This window comes from Talpa occidentalis, unplaced genomic scaffold (assembly GCF_014898055.3).
Source record: "Talpa occidentalis isolate TD23 unplaced genomic scaffold, MPIMG_talOcc4v2.1 talOcc4.8, whole genome shotgun sequence".
In the NCBI taxonomy this organism is placed as follows: Eukaryota; Metazoa; Chordata; class Mammalia; order Eulipotyphla; family Talpidae; genus Talpa; species Talpa occidentalis.
In genome coordinates, this window is record NW_023605194.1 from 80,080,848 (window position 1) to 80,099,814 (window position 18,967).

The window sequence follows — 18,967 nt, forward strand, 5'->3', positions numbered from 1 at the left end:
ATAAAATGTTTTGGAAAGTCCTTCCCAAGTGATTCTTGTATCTTCTTGTCTTCATTCTAATCCTTTCTGCCCTCACACTAAGAACGTCTGGAGCAAGATAGTTAAAAAATTAAATTAACTGGACTTGGGATAAATGATTGATTAATATAAGGGGGTCAGGGAAAAGGAGGAGTGTGAATAATGTTTTTGATTTGGGTAACTGAACAGATGGTACTGCCATTCTAGGTTAAGTACTGTAAGAATGGCTTCAGTTTTGTACATTCCAAAATTGATCCTGAATGTAATTTTGATGTATAATCCTGGAGTCCACAGAAAATATCTAAACTATTTCTCTGAACCCCAAGGTTAGTAGTTGTAACTGCAACCATGAATGTAAATGAGATTGCCTAGGTAGATATACCTTACTGAATATGCAAAATAAAAAGTCCTGGAACCTCAGAGAATATCAGTATTTCATTGTAGGATAGGGAAAAAGCAATGAGAAGGGAGAAAATGATTACTGATATTAAAAAAAAGACAGGTTTTTCTCATAAATTCAAAAACCTTTGCAGTTATTCATGTTTAATTAGGAGGTAAACTTTACATATTACAACTTTTTTTTAAAAAGTAAATCCTTAAATGCTTGTTTTTCCTTTTACTTGATGAATTTATAATGTTAAAGGGTAACCTCATTCACTAAAGAGTTAGTATACCATTCTAGTACTAACACTTTACTCTCTTCTCACTTACTAATCAATTTGATTATAGTGTCTACTACAGAGAAGGGATGTAAAATAAAAAAAAATGTGTAAATTTTCATCAGTATTTCTTTCTAGTCACTTATATTGATGGTAGCTATATTGTTTTTAGCCCAATATATACATATGACATACATATGACACTGTCCCTTGCATTTTGCTATTTATAATTTTATATTCTATTTCATCCTTTTTGTTATTTCTATTATAAATATTTGACAGGTGCTAGTCAATGTGTACTTTGTATAAAAATAAAATATTTTAGAGAATTAAGAGGATTTTGAAAACTCAACTAATTTTTCTTGATTTGGTAAATTAGCTATTTCTTAAATTCAGAAGTCTATAGGAAAAGGGGAAACAACTTCTGACAAGCATTATCTTAAACCTTTCACACAATCTGTGGGCACTAACCTAGAATTGTGTGTGTGTGTGTCTGTGTCTCTGTGTGTGTGTAGTATGAGAAACAGCATATGGCAAAAAAACCAATTTTATGAACACTGACAATAAATATAAAAGTACAATTTTAAATTAGCATTACTGCTGAAAGGATCCCAAAACCTGATTTGCCTGTGTCTTATTTCTTCCTCCAACTCTATTTTTTAACTTCAGTTTGAATAGCACCTGTAATTAAGGAAGAAAACCGAGCCCTTGGAGCTAGGTAGGACTTCCAGCTATTGATCTGTGTAAACCCAGCTTATACTGTCAGGGGAGAAACAGTCAACTGCTGAGCTGCTTTGTCACTGACATAAGCTGAGAGAGGATTTTTTTGTCTATACTGTTTATACACTAGTCTATAGACCTGCTGGCTGGTTGAATTTTAAAGAGTGCGGAGGTTTAAAGACTTGTCCCCTGAGGGATGCTTCTGCCAGTTGGGAAGCGAGCTGAGGCTGTTTTGCAGAAGTGTGTGCATGTGTGTTGCTTTTGGAAGAAGGGAGGGGGAGGGTGTGAAATATTGAACAACTAACTGGGAAGCATTCTTCTTAATTTGAGTTTTAAAATTGATGTGAACTATGTTACTAACCAGTAAATTAAAAGACAAACAATGAAATTTGAATGGTATCTTCATTGTGACAGAAATCATATGAAAATTTTGTAGGGAGATGTCTACGTAGTCTTCATATGTGTAGTAAGTGTGGTTACTGGCTTCACTTTATGCCATACAAGATGAGGATTAGCAGTGGTGAAGTGAATTTCTCATTGTAATGAACTGCTTTAAGTTTAAGTCACTTAAATTGTTTCAAATTCAGTGGCTCTTTTTAATTATGTAAGGGAAATTTTGCTAGTGGTGAAACATTTAGCTTTTTCTAAATATGGAGTCTATGTCATATTTTCAAGGTACATGTTCACAAGCAAACCTGATACTTTGCCCTAGAGACAGAAGATTGCTTTTTTTACATGGGTGTTTTTCTTTTTGCATTAGTGATTTAAGGCTTGTAAAGCTTCTATAGATACCAACATTGGGATTTTACAATGCTTTATTTTTAATGGACATCTTATTATAGGCTACATTTTAAAAGAACATGAGGAATTCTGTCTTAAGATACTCAATATTGTGTGTGTAAGTTTTAAGTATTCAGATATTGATGGGCTCTTTGGATTTGTTTTATTGGTAAATGGAAATAGGTAAGGCATTTTTTGGGGGGTTATTAATACAATAAGATATTCATTCTTTTTTAGTAGAAAATATTCTCAAAAATCTCTTTTTTGTCTTATAAAATTTTCTGACTTTGAACTTGTATCTTTAGTTCTAAACTTTAGCTTCAGTATCAGAGTTAATGTTTTTCATATATAACAAAATAATTATTTTCTAGGTTTCTTTTTGGCCAGTGACCAATTATTTGCATTTTGTTATGATCACTAATGTTATAATCAAATTTGTATATAATATTAAAAAGTTTTTAAATTATTTTATAAAAATAAATAAACTTATTTTATAATGATTATAAAATCAGTGCAACTTTGAAAATCACTAATATTATTTTCTGTGCTTAGTTAAAAAACTGATTTTCATATTAGGCAATTTTTAAATGAACAGTGCACAATAGGTGGTTTGTTGTTTTAAAATTTAAAGATTTGTTTTTTAGATACACATTTCTTTGAGTGTTATTTGAAGGAAAACGAGTACTATTGTAGAATTTACCAAGAATTGAAACATAAATGTGTTTATTTAGCTGCAGAAAGTTTTTTTTTTTAACTGTCTTACTATGGGATATGTAGAGTTGTTATACCTCTCAGTAATTCATTCTGCTGCCAACTTCATTCCCTTTTCTCTGCCTGCATTTTAATTGAAACAACATTTATATTTTTGAGCCAGGATCTGTCAGAAGTCCCTGTGGCTAGTCTGTGGTACAAGTAGCAGCAGACGTAGCTTACCCATATGGTGCGGTGCTTCTTGTAAAATCCATATGGCCTTGTTGAAGGGAATCCCAGCGGGGATGTGAAGGGTGTTAATACCCTTCAGGCCAGGCCTTTCCCTCCTGGGGCTTCCGTGGCATTGTCAGTGCAATCTGCCAAAGCACAAACTTAATTCCTTTTTAATAATCAATTATTTTAGTTGAGGAACCTGTGCTATTTTTCTTAAGAAAAAAACTTTTTTCCCCTAGAAAATGTCTCCAAAAAGTTTTAACTGCATATTAAAAATATTCTAAAGTGTTTTATTTTATTTGCAATTTCAGGAAGTACTGCAGAGTGTGCCAAAGTTCTGTTTTCCCTTTGATGTTGAAAGGTACAGTATAAGTTGTCATTTAAAATAACTTTAACCCATCTTAATGGGCAACTTCAAAATTATTACATGTATTTTTTTTAAATAAAATGAAATCTTTTGCAACAGTCTCTAATGAAAAACACTAGAGGTTGAATAATTTTTAGAATGAATAAATATTTTAAATCATTATATCTTTTGTTTTCTATAGTCATTTAGATGTCTTAAGATTCTTTTTGTTCTTCAGGTACATATTATAAACACTAGCAAATATTAATGTATCTTCAAGAATCTTAGAATTGTGTCTTTTAAGAGTATATATGTATACACACGTATGTGTATATATATATATATATACACACACAAATATGTGTACATATATACATGTCTGTCTATCTTCTCTCTCTCTCTCTCTCTCTCTCGGTTTCTATTTCACTTCACCCTAATTGAAAAGACCATCTGTATAATATTGTAAAATTTCATAGCTAGTTGTCTCTCAAGAATGGCTTAATAGAAATAGTACAATATTATGGAAGGCTACAGGGAAGCCCTCCTAGCAGTTTTGAAAATCTCATTATGTTTGTATTTTACTGAACAAATACTGCATGAATAGAGCATTACCTGTGTGTGGTTGGAATTTCACAGAATATATAGCTCTTTGAGTATAATAATAGATCATTTCTTGCTTTTCATGTGATTTTTACACCACATTATCAGTTTTTTAAAGGCTATGATATGATGGGGAGTTTAAAAGATAATTTATTTGAGGAAAATATTTTTCCTAAGTGAAAATCTAAAGTTTTATATTAAAAATAAATCTTTTGAATGATGGAATAATTGATAACTTATGTTACTGATGAATTATACCCCTTGTTTTACCTCTTCTCTGGGAAATCAGCTGTAGCTACTAAAGATGCAATTTTCAAATTGATAGCAAGAATAAAATATAGCTCTAAAAGGAAGAAAAGCTACGAAAGTATATTGTGAACACTGGGCACTAGAGGTCACATTAGGGACTGGAGGTTGCTTGAAGATTGTAAATTTTTCTTTTAAACTGTCCCCTGAAAAAAATTTGTTAAATTTTCAGTATTGAAAATGTAGTATTTGTGGCAATTGAAAATAATTTGTACTTTTATTTTTGTGCACTACACTAAGGTAATTTATTTCCTATTACTTAAACCTGTGCCTATTTCAAAACCAGGATGTAGGTGTTATGGATATTTTGTTGTGGGATAATAATACGGATGTTCAGTTATGGTTGTCTAATGGCAATATTATAGCCAGTTACATGAAACATATTTACATATTTTCAATAAAATATTTAAATTAATGATGTATAACATACTGCAGTGTGATACGTACCTAATATGTAGATGAAAATTTGTGCTGTTTACTTTGTAGAGATTGTATTCTTATTTTGTACTTGTAAATTTATTCTCAGTATGTGGTTAGCCCTAGAAGAGAATGCTTAAAAAATGCTAATATATTCTCTATGGTACTTTATTAGGTAAGATAACAGAAGAAGCAATTAAACAGAGTTGATGGTGGCTATCTTTAGATTCTAAAGCAACATGGTTTGCTATCCTAGCAGTCTTGTGATTGGAGGGAAAGAGAAGTTAGAGTTAGCAGATCAGGCATCATGCTTCTCACATTCGCACTGTCAGTAATTGTATTTTTAAAATTTATGATATATCTTACAAATACTTTTAGGCATATGAAAATGTGTGCTATAATACTTTATGATTTCTATTAAGATATTAGTATACACTGAATTACTTGGTATTTAGGTATTATAATTTATTTTGAGCTTATACATTTTACACTCATTTTGGTTTTGGAATATAGTTCTGTATTTGAGAACTAACTTACTGGAAAGGTGAAACCAATGTTCCATATAAACATGTTTCTGTTTCTTTAAAAAGAAAATTGTCACACAAAGCTAATGTTTCACAATATTACTGTATTTTAGAGTGTCTCAAAATCAAGTTGGACAGCACTTTACCTTTGTACTGACAGACATTGAAAGTAAACAGAGATTTGGATTTTGTAGACTCACATCAGGAGGCAAAATTTGCTTATGCATCCTTAGGTGAGTATTTTTATTAAAAATTTTGGATGTGCAGTAGATTAGTCATGTTTCCTTTACTGTACTTTGTAATGCTTGGGATAATTAAACAATGCTTATAATTTTTTTCTTGTCTCTAAATCTAAGTCAAAAATAATTTTATTTGCTTTCTGTATGTAGCATCGATTGGGTTTAAAGATTTGTTTAGTAGCAGAATTTTTCTTGAAATAATTGACTCTTAGATTAGTTTTTTTATAGGTTTATCTTTTAAAAATCAAATGCTAGGGTAGGAGTTAATACATGTTTTACACATTAAACATTCAAATAATTAATATGTGCTATTTTCAATTGCTGAACCAGAATTTGGATTTTGAAAGTGAATTGCTGCTTTAAGGCAAAGATTGTAACCTGGTGATTCTGGGTAGAAGAAGTTAGAGGTATTTTGTTTAGCTACATGGTGTCTGAAAAAAAAAGATGTTTCTAACTTATAAAATTTTTGCATAAAATTCATGTTTCTAATACCTTTTGATAAGTGGGAATATTTGTTAACACTGGTCCTGCACTCCCCAATAGCCACAGTGAGCAGCAGATTTTCTGTGTCATGCGTTTTCTAGTTTTGCCAGAAATCCCATTTGTGCTACTTCAATTCCTTACATTATCTGCTTTGACTCAATGTAAGAGTGTGTCTCTTCTGTTAACTTGAGATTTGAATTGATGTTTGTTGAGAAAGGAAGGTTGTAAAGTTTAGTGCCCATCTAATATGTCATGATGAATTAGAAATAATTCATCACATTCTATATTCCATGTAGCATCCTTCATGTTATAATATGGATATTGGTCAAACTAGAGTCTATAGATATGTTTGTAGGAAAAGAACCAACATTTAATTTAATTAGAATATTGCAAAGAAAGTGTTAGTATCAAATTTTTGTCTACTCTGTGGATTTGCTGTTTAGCTACATTCGTATCATTTTTTGAGTTATCAATTAACTCAGAACATTAGTTACAGTTGGATTTTTTTTCAATCTTTTTTTAAAATAAGATTTATTTTTTATTTATGTGTTTAAGACCTGGAGTATAGGCCAGAGGTGCAGGGAGTAAGAGGATTCACTAGAAACAGAGTGGGAAATAGAACAGGTGGCTCTACTGAAATATACTGCTGAGGGGAGCCTGGGCAAGATAGGAGAGGTCTGCTGCACCAAGTAGCTTATCTCCCTGGTCTGGGATGAACTCATGCTGCAGTGGTTGGCAATTGCTTGATAGCCCTGAGACTTTAACCTCTGCATCACCAGGAAGGCCCCCTTTTTTTTTTTTTCAATTTTTATTCAAAATAAATGCTTAAATGCTTTAAAAGTAATAGAATATAGATGTTTCTTCATTCTTTTAACAGAATTTTAAAATATGTTTTATTTAATTCTGATATCTTTTTTAATTTTTACATAGTATTTGATTTCTCCCCTGTGATATACTTCTGTAGTTATCCCCCCCCCCCTCACCATAACACCCATGCTCTGTCACCACAGTTCTTGTGAGCTCACTTTTTATCTGGATAAGAATTGTATTTAAAACTTTTGCCCAGAAGAGTTTTATGCTTCACACTATACATTTATTCTTCTCGCTTGAAGCCATTTGGTTTGGAGTAGGCTGGAGTGTGACCGTGGGTGGGTAGAACTCCTTTTATCATTTTGTTTCATACTAAAAGTTGAAAAACTACAGCTTTAAAAGGGGTATAATGGCATATACTCTTCTCAAGAAGGGTTTCCCTAATAGAAAGGCTGGAATGGAATGTGAATTTTTCCTAGTGAATTTTCACATCTTTTCATTAACAATATCAAATTTATGGAAAAGTTTCAGGAATAGTAGAATGAACTCTTGTATACATATCACCTAGATTCACAATTGTTAACATGTTTGTCTTTGTTTTCTCCCCAACCTCCATGCATGCAAATTCTCTTTCTCTGTTTCTTATATTGTTGGCTTTTGCTGACACATTTGAGAGTAATTTATAATCATTTTTTCTGTAATATTTGATTCTATATTTTACAGCTCTCCTCCACTGCCTTCCTGTAGTATGAACTTCCCTCTTTTGAGGTTTTAAAATATTTTGGATGCATTGGAACCTATTAAAATTTAGTAAATAGTCATTAAATGTCCAGAATAATCCCTATGAAAAACATGCTTGTAGAATAAACATTCTTAGAAATTTTTGTTTAAATTAGGAATGCACATAAAATGAGGCCAGCATTACTCTGATACCAAAAGCAGACAAGAACATCACAAAAGAAGAAAACCGCACACCAGTACTGTGATAAACACAGATGAAAAATCCTCAGCAAAATCAAATCAGCAATACATTAAAAGGATCATACATGTGACCAAGTATGATTTTTTTCCAGGTATTCAAGGATGGTTCAGCATCTCCAGAGCAATCATTGTCATTTGTCACATCAACAAAAGCAAAGAATATTGTGTTAGTAGATGCAGTGAAAATATTACAAGATTGAACATCCATTTATGATAAAAACTCTCAGTAGTGGGAGCAGAAGAAACATACTTCAACATAATAATGATGATATATGACAGATCTAAGCTAACATCATATTTCATAGTGTAAAATAGGAAGCTTTTCCTCTTAGATTGGGTACAAGACAAGGATGTCCACTTTCTTTTTTTTTTAAAGATTTATTTATGCATACAAGAACTGGGGTACAGGCCAGAGGTGCGGGGGGTAAGAAGATTCACCAGAGACAGAGAGGGGAACAGAACAGGCAAATTGAAACACACTGCTGAGAGGAGCAGTGGGCTAGTCAGAAGTCTCTTGCGCCATGTGGGCAGCTCCCTGGCCAGGAATCAAACTCATGCTGCAGTGGCTACAGATAGCTTGGTAGGTTGCATTTTAACCCCTTGCGCCAACAGGGAGGCCCTGGATGTCCACTTTCAACACTGCTATTCAAAATAGTGTTGGAAGTCCTAGCTAGAGCCATTTGGCAAGAGAAATAAAAGAAATACTGCTTGGGAAGAAAGTAGTAATATCAGACAACATGATAATATATATAGAAAAACCAAAAGATTCCACTAAACACTATTAGAAAAAAATATATCAGTACAGTGAAGTGACAGTCTACAAAATCAATATAGAAAAATCATTTAAATTCCTATATGCAAACATTGAACAAGAATAGAAAGAAATCAAGAGCACAGATCCACTTACCCATTTACAATCCATCAAAAAGAAATACTTAGGAATAAACTTAAAGGAATTGAAAGAAATAAAGAGAGAAGCAGACAAAAGTAAACCAAAATAAGTCCCAGAATTGGAGTGCAGAACTGAGTCTAGTAGAAGGAGAGAGTGGAGTATAGAGAACAAAGTGGAGAAGGGATCCAATATACTGTGGAAGATTATGGGATTTCTGGAGGTGGGTATGGTGTGATAACATACATCTGAAGAGGTGTGAACTTATACTCCTGAATCATATACAGTGTTATAAACCCAAGTTACTTCAATAGAAAGTAATACAGTTACAAAATAATTTTATTATATTCTTAAGAGGTAGAGAAAGGTTGTTTAATATTAATATAAAAGCAAGGAATAGAATTTATGTAGTAATATTTGGGGGTACTGGGAAAAAGTAAGGTAGAATTACCTAATAAAGTGTTCATGGAATTGGTTGATAAAATCAGGTCTTTTCATTTAAAGGCCCTTTTTTTGGTTTGTTTTTTTAATTACTGGCTGTGCTGCTTTCAGGACTTAGATGAGAGGGAAAAAAATCAACCTGTGCTAGTATTCTGAATATGTGTTGGTTACTGATTAAAACTTTGGATTAATGTTTGCATTCAATTTTGTTGGAATGCCCTGGTTTTAGAATTCTAAGTTAATTCTAAGGCCTAAATTATGATTTCTTAGAATCTGGCCTTAATAAAACTAAAATTTATTAAGAAAAATGCCATAATACTTGTTTTAAAAAACAAGACATAAAAAGTACCAATTTTTCTAGTAACAATAGTGATATATCTAATGTCTTCTCTGATTAGAGAAGTCAAAATAAAAAGCCTCTTACATTTGCAACACATAACCATTACTTAAATTTTGGTATTTCATTTTAGTCATGAAACATGTTAATTTAAACATTTTTTATTGAATAACAAGCTGAATAGTTATAGTCTTCATTCACATTTTAAAATGAATGAATGAATGTATATAGCAGTTTATAAATTAAAATTGAAGCTGCTGTGGTTTTCATGTTGTCCTTGATAAGTGTTGAGGAGTTTTGCACAAGTTTAATCTGGCAGTCCTTTCTTTTTACTCTTTTCTTTCCATGAAAGTGCAAAGATGATTTCCATTGGGATTATATTTTTTATCAGTCACTTTTATCTCTACCTAAAATATATTAAGACTATTGAATTTTAAAAATACTCTCCAAGTTGTCATTTGTGGAAAATAGTGCATTTATATGGAAACCTGCTACATGTTTTTTTGTGAGATGATACTGGATTGATTATTCCAGTGTTCAGTCTCAGTTTCAAATGATTTAAAATATCCTAAACAGTTCTATTGTTTAAATTTGTGTTTTAATCCAAATCTTAAAAGAAAATACTATTCATAAAGTTTTTGTTGATATTAAAATTTTATAATGTTTTATGTCTTTAAAGAGTAGTCATAATGAAATTGGAATACATTTACGTATGTTTAAGATATTTTGATACAAAATAAAAATTAAGTACAAATTGGTAGTAAATTTTTATGAGGAAAGTTGAAAATAACTGCTATTTGTGAAATAGTGAGTCTTTTAGTTTACAGCTGCTAAGTGACTTATATACAATATTAATAAAAACTACTTTTTTCCTTAGAATTCTAAACTAAAAATTTTGCACCTAATGCTTTAAAGCTACTTTTTTCTATTCCTGGCTGATGCTAGTAGAAGGTTGGAAATAATTTGTTTACCTCAAAGTTCTAAGCTGGAAAATTTGAATGCAATGCTCTAAAAACCAGGCATTATTTCCTCCTGGATTTATGCTATTATATGATTTGAAAGTATATTTTTTGATTTCTATTTATTTTGTTAATTTTTAGAAGAAATATTAGAATTCATTTTTTTAATAAAGGTTGATATTTAGTTTTTCAGTTTCCAGCCATTATTAAATGCTTTAGTTCTTTATATGCCATTCTATCCTTGTTTCACAAAATTTAAAAAATACCCTGAGTTATTACTGATTTAAGTATCACCATTGTTTGTATATAGAATTGGTCTCATATGCTAGCAGAAATCCTTTTTCCACCTAATTTGATTAGCATAATTTTACAACTATAAAATTGTCGCCAAGGGTTCAAAATGAAATACTCTAATAAGGAAGACAGATTGATGTTTAGAACCTTTGTAGTCCTTCCCCACTCCTCACCCCCTTTAACTCATGCCAAACTTGAAGCTTTCACACTCTTCATTTGGTCAAATCCTTCAGAAGCAGAATGTTTCAATTTTACACATTTTGTGTCAATTTCCCAGACAGAAAAACAGCCTCTAGACTTTAGACGTTTTTCTACGGAAAGGCAGTTTCCTTAGTTTTATTTGATTACTATAAGTTAGGTTCCTGCTGATCACTTAGACTGTTAGTGGTTACCTGACCATTTGACAAAAAGCATTTCCTTTCCTTTATTTAACCTTTGACTTTTGAATGTAAAAGTTTTATCAGCTCTATAGTGGAAGCACAAGTGTGAGAGAAGCCTTCTCACTGCCACAAAATGGACTAAGGCTATATACATGTGTATCTTTTGCCTTATGTCTGTGTAAAAAATTAAGGAAATAACCTTATATCTAGTCTTTGAAGAATTTTCTGCTTTTTGTTTTAAAATAATTGATCCTAATTTGTTTGTTTTATATTTATAAATGTTTACAAAACAATGAAGTATTCTTTTTCTTTGTTAAAAAAACTGATGTTCAGTTTTATAAATTTCAAGTAAAATATCTTATTCAGCCATTTTAAGATGTTGAATACTTTTTTTAATTTTCTAGTATTTTTGTGGTTAGTTGTAAGAAAACAGATTTTTGACTATTTTGGGAATTGTAAATTTAATGAAAAAATATTTTAACAGTGGTAATTAGCTAGTTTAAATCCTAAAACATTAGTTAAAAATTGCTTTGACAGATATTGTTTGAAAATTATATGTAGAAATCACAGAAATAAAAACATGAGAATAATATTTCTTAATTCGGCAAGGTAAGCCTCTGTAATTTATAATTATTTTGCATATTTGACATGGACTTTGTCTTTAAAGTTTGCAATTCAATCTTGTTAAAAAATTTGAATTCAAATTATTAACTACTCTGTGTACTCTGGCCCGTTTTCTTGTCATATAAAAAAAGTAAGCAGGACATCCTGTTGAGCTGTTGCTCTGTATCAGGAATCATAAATTCGATTATCTACCAATCCTGGGTAGAACACTCAAATGAGGTAATAGGTTAGGTGTCTGACAATAGGAAATTGCCGGTGGGTATGTTGATCCAAAAAGCACATGCCATTTCCATTACACATCTCTTTGTGTTTGTGGCATTGTGAAAAATGTGTGACCAATATTGCTAGTTCTTCTAATTTATAAAGGCGTAAGAAATTCTGGTTTTTAAGTGAATTATTACAGATTTAGAATTAACTTATTCAATAAAACTACAACAGTGGTGTGTTGAACAGAATATGCTCATAGATTAGATGTTGTCTGCAAGTAGCCAGTTTGTACTTTTTACTTTATTTATTTTTAAGATTTCTTTATTTATACAAGCACTGGGTACAGTCAGAAGCATGGGAGGGTGAGAGAATTCACCAGAGCCAGAGCAGGGAACAGAACAGGCAGATTGATGAAATACATTGCTGAGGGGAGCAGCGGGCGCTGCAGGAGAGGTCTGTCGCAACTTGTGGGACCCTCTCCGTGGGCCAGGGATTGAACCGGCGCTGCAGAGGCTGCAGCGCTCAACCACTGCGCCACCAGGGGAGGCCCTGTACTTTTTACTTTAGATGCTACTCTTTATTTGAACGAAAATGCTCTGATTTCCTTGAGAGTTCTAGCTCCACTTTGAAATATGGTATTTTTACTAAAAAGCATGAATGATATGCATTTTTAGAAAATAGGTTTCATCAAGAACTAGTATGGCTTGTATTAAATAATTCTTCAGGTTATAGTACTTACTGGTGTGTAAGACAGTGCTGTAGAAATGAGTCTGTCCCATTGTCTTTCATGAACAAATTATGATAGCGAATAATGTTGGTTGGACAATAGGTAATACAATTATGAGTCATCTTATGATTAAAATATAATATGGTGCTGAGTAAAGATACTATAATTTACCCAGTAGCTTTTCTATTATGATTTTAGGGTACTCCTGTTTCAAAGAGCATCATTCATAGTCACTATTAAATCAGACAGTTAAGAGAAAATACAGACAGAATGCTATTTTTCTAATCTGTGTTGATTTTTTAATGTATTGCAAAATTCATTTTATGTGTATGTACCTTTGTCAGCATACAGTTGTGTAGTAAGAATATCACATTATTTTCTCTTTAAAATTTATCTGTTTTAATGCATTGAAAACAAAATAATAAGATTTGTAATTGATACTACTACACTGGTTTGTTGTGATTTATCTTCTGTATGAACACATATATATGAATGAACAATAAAAACATGAATACATTTTAATTATACTAAGATCCTTAGTTTCAAAATAAATAGTGTAGATTTTATTTTGTATAATTGATTTTTAGATTTACTATTTTGCTTTCAACAATTAATTAAATATTTATCAATCAAAATGAATTTTAAATTTTGTTTTTGACACCTAACAGCTATTTTAGCTGTCTTTTAAATGTAAGCTTTCTCTTCTTTTGATAATTTACTTTGAAAGTTACCATCTTACATGAACATCACTTTTTGAAGACTTCAGCACATAATTCTATTGTATAATGTATTCTTTTCAGTAATATTTTAAAAGAAATAATTGTAGTTTTGTTTTTGAAGATTTTTAATATTAGCTTTTGTTTAATATCTTATTGTACAATGATAATTTTTATCTTATGAATGATTTTGTTGCTCACCATGCAAAAGTGATTTTAGATACTGCTGACCTAAATGTGCATAATCAATAATCTTCATATTAGAACTTTGCATTGTGGTTATCTTATGAAAACTAACAATAATATATATATATATATATATATATATAATTTCACTGTCACTTTAAAGAGAACATGGGTATATTTCTCTTCTGTCTTCTGGCAAAAAACTGTAATAATATAAATTTAGTGTTCGTCTTCTTGTTTCTTGATTCCAAATGTGATACATACATATATATATATATATATATATATACATGGCACACACACATAACACACACACACACATATATATATTGCTTACGTTATCATTTTTTTTTTACAGTTACCTGCCATGGTTTGAAGTATATTACAAGCTTCTTAATACTCTGGCAGATTACTTGGCTAAGGAACTGGTAAGCTATGTTGCCTCTACCCACTCATTTTTTATTATTGTAAAATATACATAAAATTTATCAGTTTTTAAAAGATTTATTTATTTTTGCATACAAGAACTGGGGTACAGGCCAGAGGTGTGGGGAGGGGGTGAGAAGATTCACCAGAGACAGAATGGGGAACAGAACAGGCATGTGGGACCCTCGCTGGCAGCCAGTGGTCGAACTGGCACTGCAGAGGCTGCGGGCAGCTTTGCAGCCCAGCGTTCAACCGCTGCGTCACCAGGGGAGGCCCCTTAGTGTAGTAATCTTACTTAAATTGTATGTTTTCCTTAGAAAGTAGGTTTCAAACCTAAAATGAAACATGAAGGCATTCTATCTTCTGATAAAAAGTTGTGCTGCTATTTTACTCGATCCTATTGTTTTTCTTGGATTTAATTATTTATTTAAATGATATCCTTCTATAAATAGCATCAGCGTATTTTAGGTAAGTTTTGCCAAATACATGTTCATCCTAAATAGAAATATTGTTTTCTTTCTAGATAAAGAGATTTTAATATCTTTTCCACATTTGTTATATTTGAATATTTTCTTATCAGTAACCTGGAACATTCTTGTTGAAAGCAGTTATATAAACCTTGTTTCATATGAGAAGGCACTGTGACGTAATTTTACTAAATTTTAATTGCACTTGCTGGTATATATATTTTATTTTAAAAATGTACTTTTCTTTAAACTCTAGGAGAATGATTTGAATGAAACTCTCAAATCACTCTATAACCACCAAGTACCAAAAGCAAACACACCTGTCAATTTGAATGTGGTAAGTAATCAGTAATTGAATTTTTATTCATAGTAGTTTCTCCTTTGGGAAGATATGTACCTTCCAGAAATTCTGCCAAGTCACTTCGGCTCTCAGTAAAAGTTCAGTGCTGTTGCTAACATGCTGTTGCTAACATGAGGAGATGATGTTATTGAGCCTTTTTGACACGTGTTAACTATCATAACATGATATGTTGGATGTGTATTTTAGTAGTTGTTAAATCATAAGTTTTTTTTTTTAAATTATACACAAAAAGTAACCAAATTTGTGAGAATATTTTCATTGTGAGGAACATTGATTTTTGGGTGAAATCTATCAATAAGAAAGATGTCAACATGCATATATAGATCTTCCACACATATACAAAATACCCTTTATAAAGTATACACAATATACATTAAGAACTGAAAATATGGCATGTAGTATATAATTAATTTTGTGATAAAAATTCTGGGTGGAAAACTCTTTTCCCTATGCTTTACTGTATCATCTAGCATAATTATTAAACACTAGAAATATGACTAAAATTTGTCAAGACAGCAAGCTTGTGATAATCTAGAATATCTGCTATTGAAACTTTAAATGGATTGTCCATTCTATATCACACCACAATGGTATTTGAGGGAATTTGTAAATGTTCAAGTTAATGTTCACAGAGTATGAATGTTTCATTAATAATCTTCATTATTTTGGCATGCTGAAAATAATGTGTAAATTTATACTGATTTAGTTCTTCTAAAATAATAATTAACCTCTGTACAAATAAGGAAGAAAATATGTAATGATGCAAGAAAAATTGAAAGAAAAATGAAATATATAATAGCACTAATAGCTCTTTTGCTGTCTTAGCAAGATAAGGGAATTGTTTTCCTTCTTACATTCTTTCTTTAGTAATAACTTTCTTCTTGCCCATATTGTCATCTGTAATTTCATGTAATAATATTTTCTTCCCTTATTCTATTCTTTATGTTCCTGTTGTTAGCTCCCTAATTTTAGATGACTGGCACTTCATGTAGTCCTTAATCTTGTCTCTCTTCTTTCAGCTCTTTTTACAAATAACTGTCAGAATAAACTTCCTCAAACTTGATAAATTTTTCTACTAAAAATATTTTTTTAGCTCCCCATTTTCTATCAAATTCATCTAATACTCTTGGCCAGAATTTCAGGACCACCTTCTTCTTTGCCCCAATCTAATGTTTCACTTTGGTCTCAGTTTTTCCTAAATTGATTCTCTAGTAACATATTGTTCGGTTCACCTTTCTTTTTGTAATTTAGAAATAATTGATGTATAACACTATATTAATTTAGGTATACAAAATAATGATTTGATTTTGTATATATTTTAAAGCTCACCACAATAAATCTAGTTAACATTCATCATATTACATACTTAATTTTTTTTCTCATTCATCTACTTCAGTGCATGCCTTCCCTTTTTTAGTAAATTCTCTTTGTAGACTATTCATCTTTATTCTAGAACTAACTCAATTCCCAACTTTGTGAAACATCTTGTCATAGTTGTTGAAAGTATTATTTTTCCCCTATGATCTCTGTGCCAAATGTCTTCATCTTGTGAATCTAGTACTGCTGAAGAGTTAAAGAAATGTGGGTGCTATGAAAATAGAGGAAACCAGCATAGAGTATAATAGAGAAATACATGTTTTCTTTCAATTAGAATATCATATTTTTATAGGAATAAATAAATATCTTACAAAGTATGTTTCAACAGTACTGACTATTTCAACACGTAAGCCTTTATTTAAGAATCTTGAAGATTCCTAGACTTCCTAGACTTCTTTTTTTTTTAAAGATTTATTTATTTATACAAACACTGGGTACAGTCAGAAGCACAGGAGGGTGAGAGAATTCACCAGAGCTAGAGTGGGGAACAGAACAGGCATACTGACGAAGAAATACACTGCTGAGGGGAGCAGCGGGCGCAGCAGGAGAGGTCTCTGCAGCATGTGGGACCCTTGCTGGTGGCTGGGGGTCAAACCGGCAAGTGCCTGCAGAGCCCACCAGGGGGGGCCCAGATTCCTAGACTTCTTAATGCCTATAGTTACAAAACTTTGATTTAAGTCGCAGTCACCAAATGAGTGATGCTAAGCAAAAAAAAGTCAATCTTTTGATGATCTTTTCTCCATCTGAGAAATCAAATGAGTTGATTTTTGAGAGAGCTATTTGGATAACTAGAAATATCTAGATATACCATGAAAAGCAATTCAAATGTTAGTGAATTGAAGTTTTGTTTCATATGGAATTTGTTTTTTTTTTTTTTGTAGCTGAAATAATCTTGTTAAAAAGGTTTGAATCAATAGTTTGTAATAACTTTCATAGCTGTTCTCAAACTGCAGAATTAAATGTACTGGTTGGTAAAAACATTGCCTTATCTTTTTTTTTAAATAAAGATTTATTTTATTCATGCAGATGTGTGGGAGGTACAGGCCAGATGTGTGGGAGGGTGAGAGGACTCACCAGAGACAGAGCGGGGAACAGAATAGGCTTACTGACTGAAATACACTGCTGAGGGGAGCAGCGGGTGAGACAGGAGAGGTCTGCTGCATCATGCGGGTATCTCACCGGCCAGCCAGGATTGAACCTGTGCTGCAGAGGCTGCGGACAGCTTCACAGCACTGAGCTCATCTGCCTGTGCCACCAGGGCAGGCCTTACATTGCCTTATCTTTGAGTAGAGTGTGTTTCATTTGATCTCAACAGACTACTAAAGCAATTTGTCCAGTGCTGTGTTGTCATATGAGTAGCAAAGTTTATCTTCAACTACTAGTAGAAATTCTAGTTTTATGGTGTCTGATTAAAACTGATGATCATGGGGATTTTTGTTTCTCCGCAAGTAGGAAGAAAATTTTTGTTTTCAGAATTTCCATTGGAAAATTTGATAAGTCTTGAGATACTTTTAGGCTTTTCTTACAATTTAATATTTTCCTAAATGCTCTCACACATGAATATTTCAATATTTGACATTATAACTATTAGAATATCTCAAATATTTTATGAAAATTTTTATTTAATATAAATGCTTATTTTAAAATCCTTAAATATGCACAGCATTCTCTATTCTCACTTTATGGAAATTCTTTTAATAGTTCTAACAAAATTAGCAAATCAGCATTTCAAAATAACATGTTTAATGTTATTCAAATATTTATAATGGATGATATGCTATGCGACATGGGTTTCTTACAGATACACAGCAAATTGTTGTGTAAATTTATCCCATGACAGTAAAATATTAATTTTTTCTCTCATATATTATAAGAACCAAGAGATATTTATTGCCAGTGAGCAAGCCCTGAAAGATCAGCCCTCCCTAGTACCGGTGAGTTAAAAGAGGACATTGGCTTCTAAAAATCACTGTGAAATTGGGAAGATAACTATCTATTTCTCTGTCTTTAAGATTCACTCCAATCCTTTTAGAAATGGCAAAAATTTTAGAAAATCAATCATTTGAAGTCTATTTTCTGTTTATACTATCCTTTTAAGTATTGTGTTTTTTTTTAAACCCTCCAAATTAAAGTAGCCAATAAAGACCAAATCTACGCATAGTCTCCATTATCAATAGTAATATGAAGTGCATTCACAACTTGAGATTTCTTCTACATTTTTTGTCACAATGTCTCAGGAGACCTCATGATTTATCTCATTGTTTCTGTACCCTGGAAAATTATACATTATGACTGTGTTGACTAGCCTTTTCTTGACTAGTTGATCGATGCTCTATATTGAGTAGGATATAAATTTTCTAAAATACTATTTTCCAATCTTTAATTACAATAAAGTATTAAATATGTCCTAATGTGATTAAGATATTAAAATAATTTTGAGATTAATATGAACAGAAAATAAAACAATTTTGATGATTTAATTGTATTCTGATACTGGGTGATACAATTTGGAAACATGAACAACATGAAGGATGCACAATATGCTTTTTATATAAATATATTTGTCATTTGTTGTATTATGGAAGCTGTGTGATACTTGATTATTGAGTATACATGAAGGTCGTGTTTTGGAAAAGCAATTACATTTTTATGATGATTTGAACATTTAAAAATCACATTTTAATGTAGCTTTCTAAGTAATGTGTTGACTGTGTTGTGTGTGTGTGAGAGAGAGAGAGCGAGCGAGAGGAGGGAGGGAGGGAAGGAGGG

General features: G+C 31.6%; 1 protein-coding gene across 6 annotated transcripts in view; it reads left to right on the forward strand.

Annotated features, from left to right (window-relative positions):
- Nucleotides 1–18,967, forward strand: part of DENND1B (DENN domain containing 1B) — a 220,084-nt gene that overhangs the window by 78,142 nt on the left and 122,975 nt on the right. For 4 of the 6 annotated variants that reach the window (XM_037496569.2, XM_054690298.1, XM_054690299.1 and 1 more), the window contains 5 exons: nt 3,413–3,462; nt 5,408–5,527; nt 13,926–13,995; nt 14,717–14,797; nt 18,073–18,132. In XM_037496569.2, coding sequence (XP_037352466.1) covers nt 3,413–3,462; nt 5,408–5,527; nt 13,926–13,995; nt 14,717–14,797; nt 18,073–18,132 — 381 coding nt within the window. The remainder of the gene's footprint in view (nt 1–3,412; nt 3,463–5,407; nt 5,528–13,925; nt 13,996–14,716; nt 14,798–18,072; nt 18,133–18,967) is intronic. The other 2 variants (XM_037496570.2, XM_037496572.2) reach the window with 1 other exon arrangement.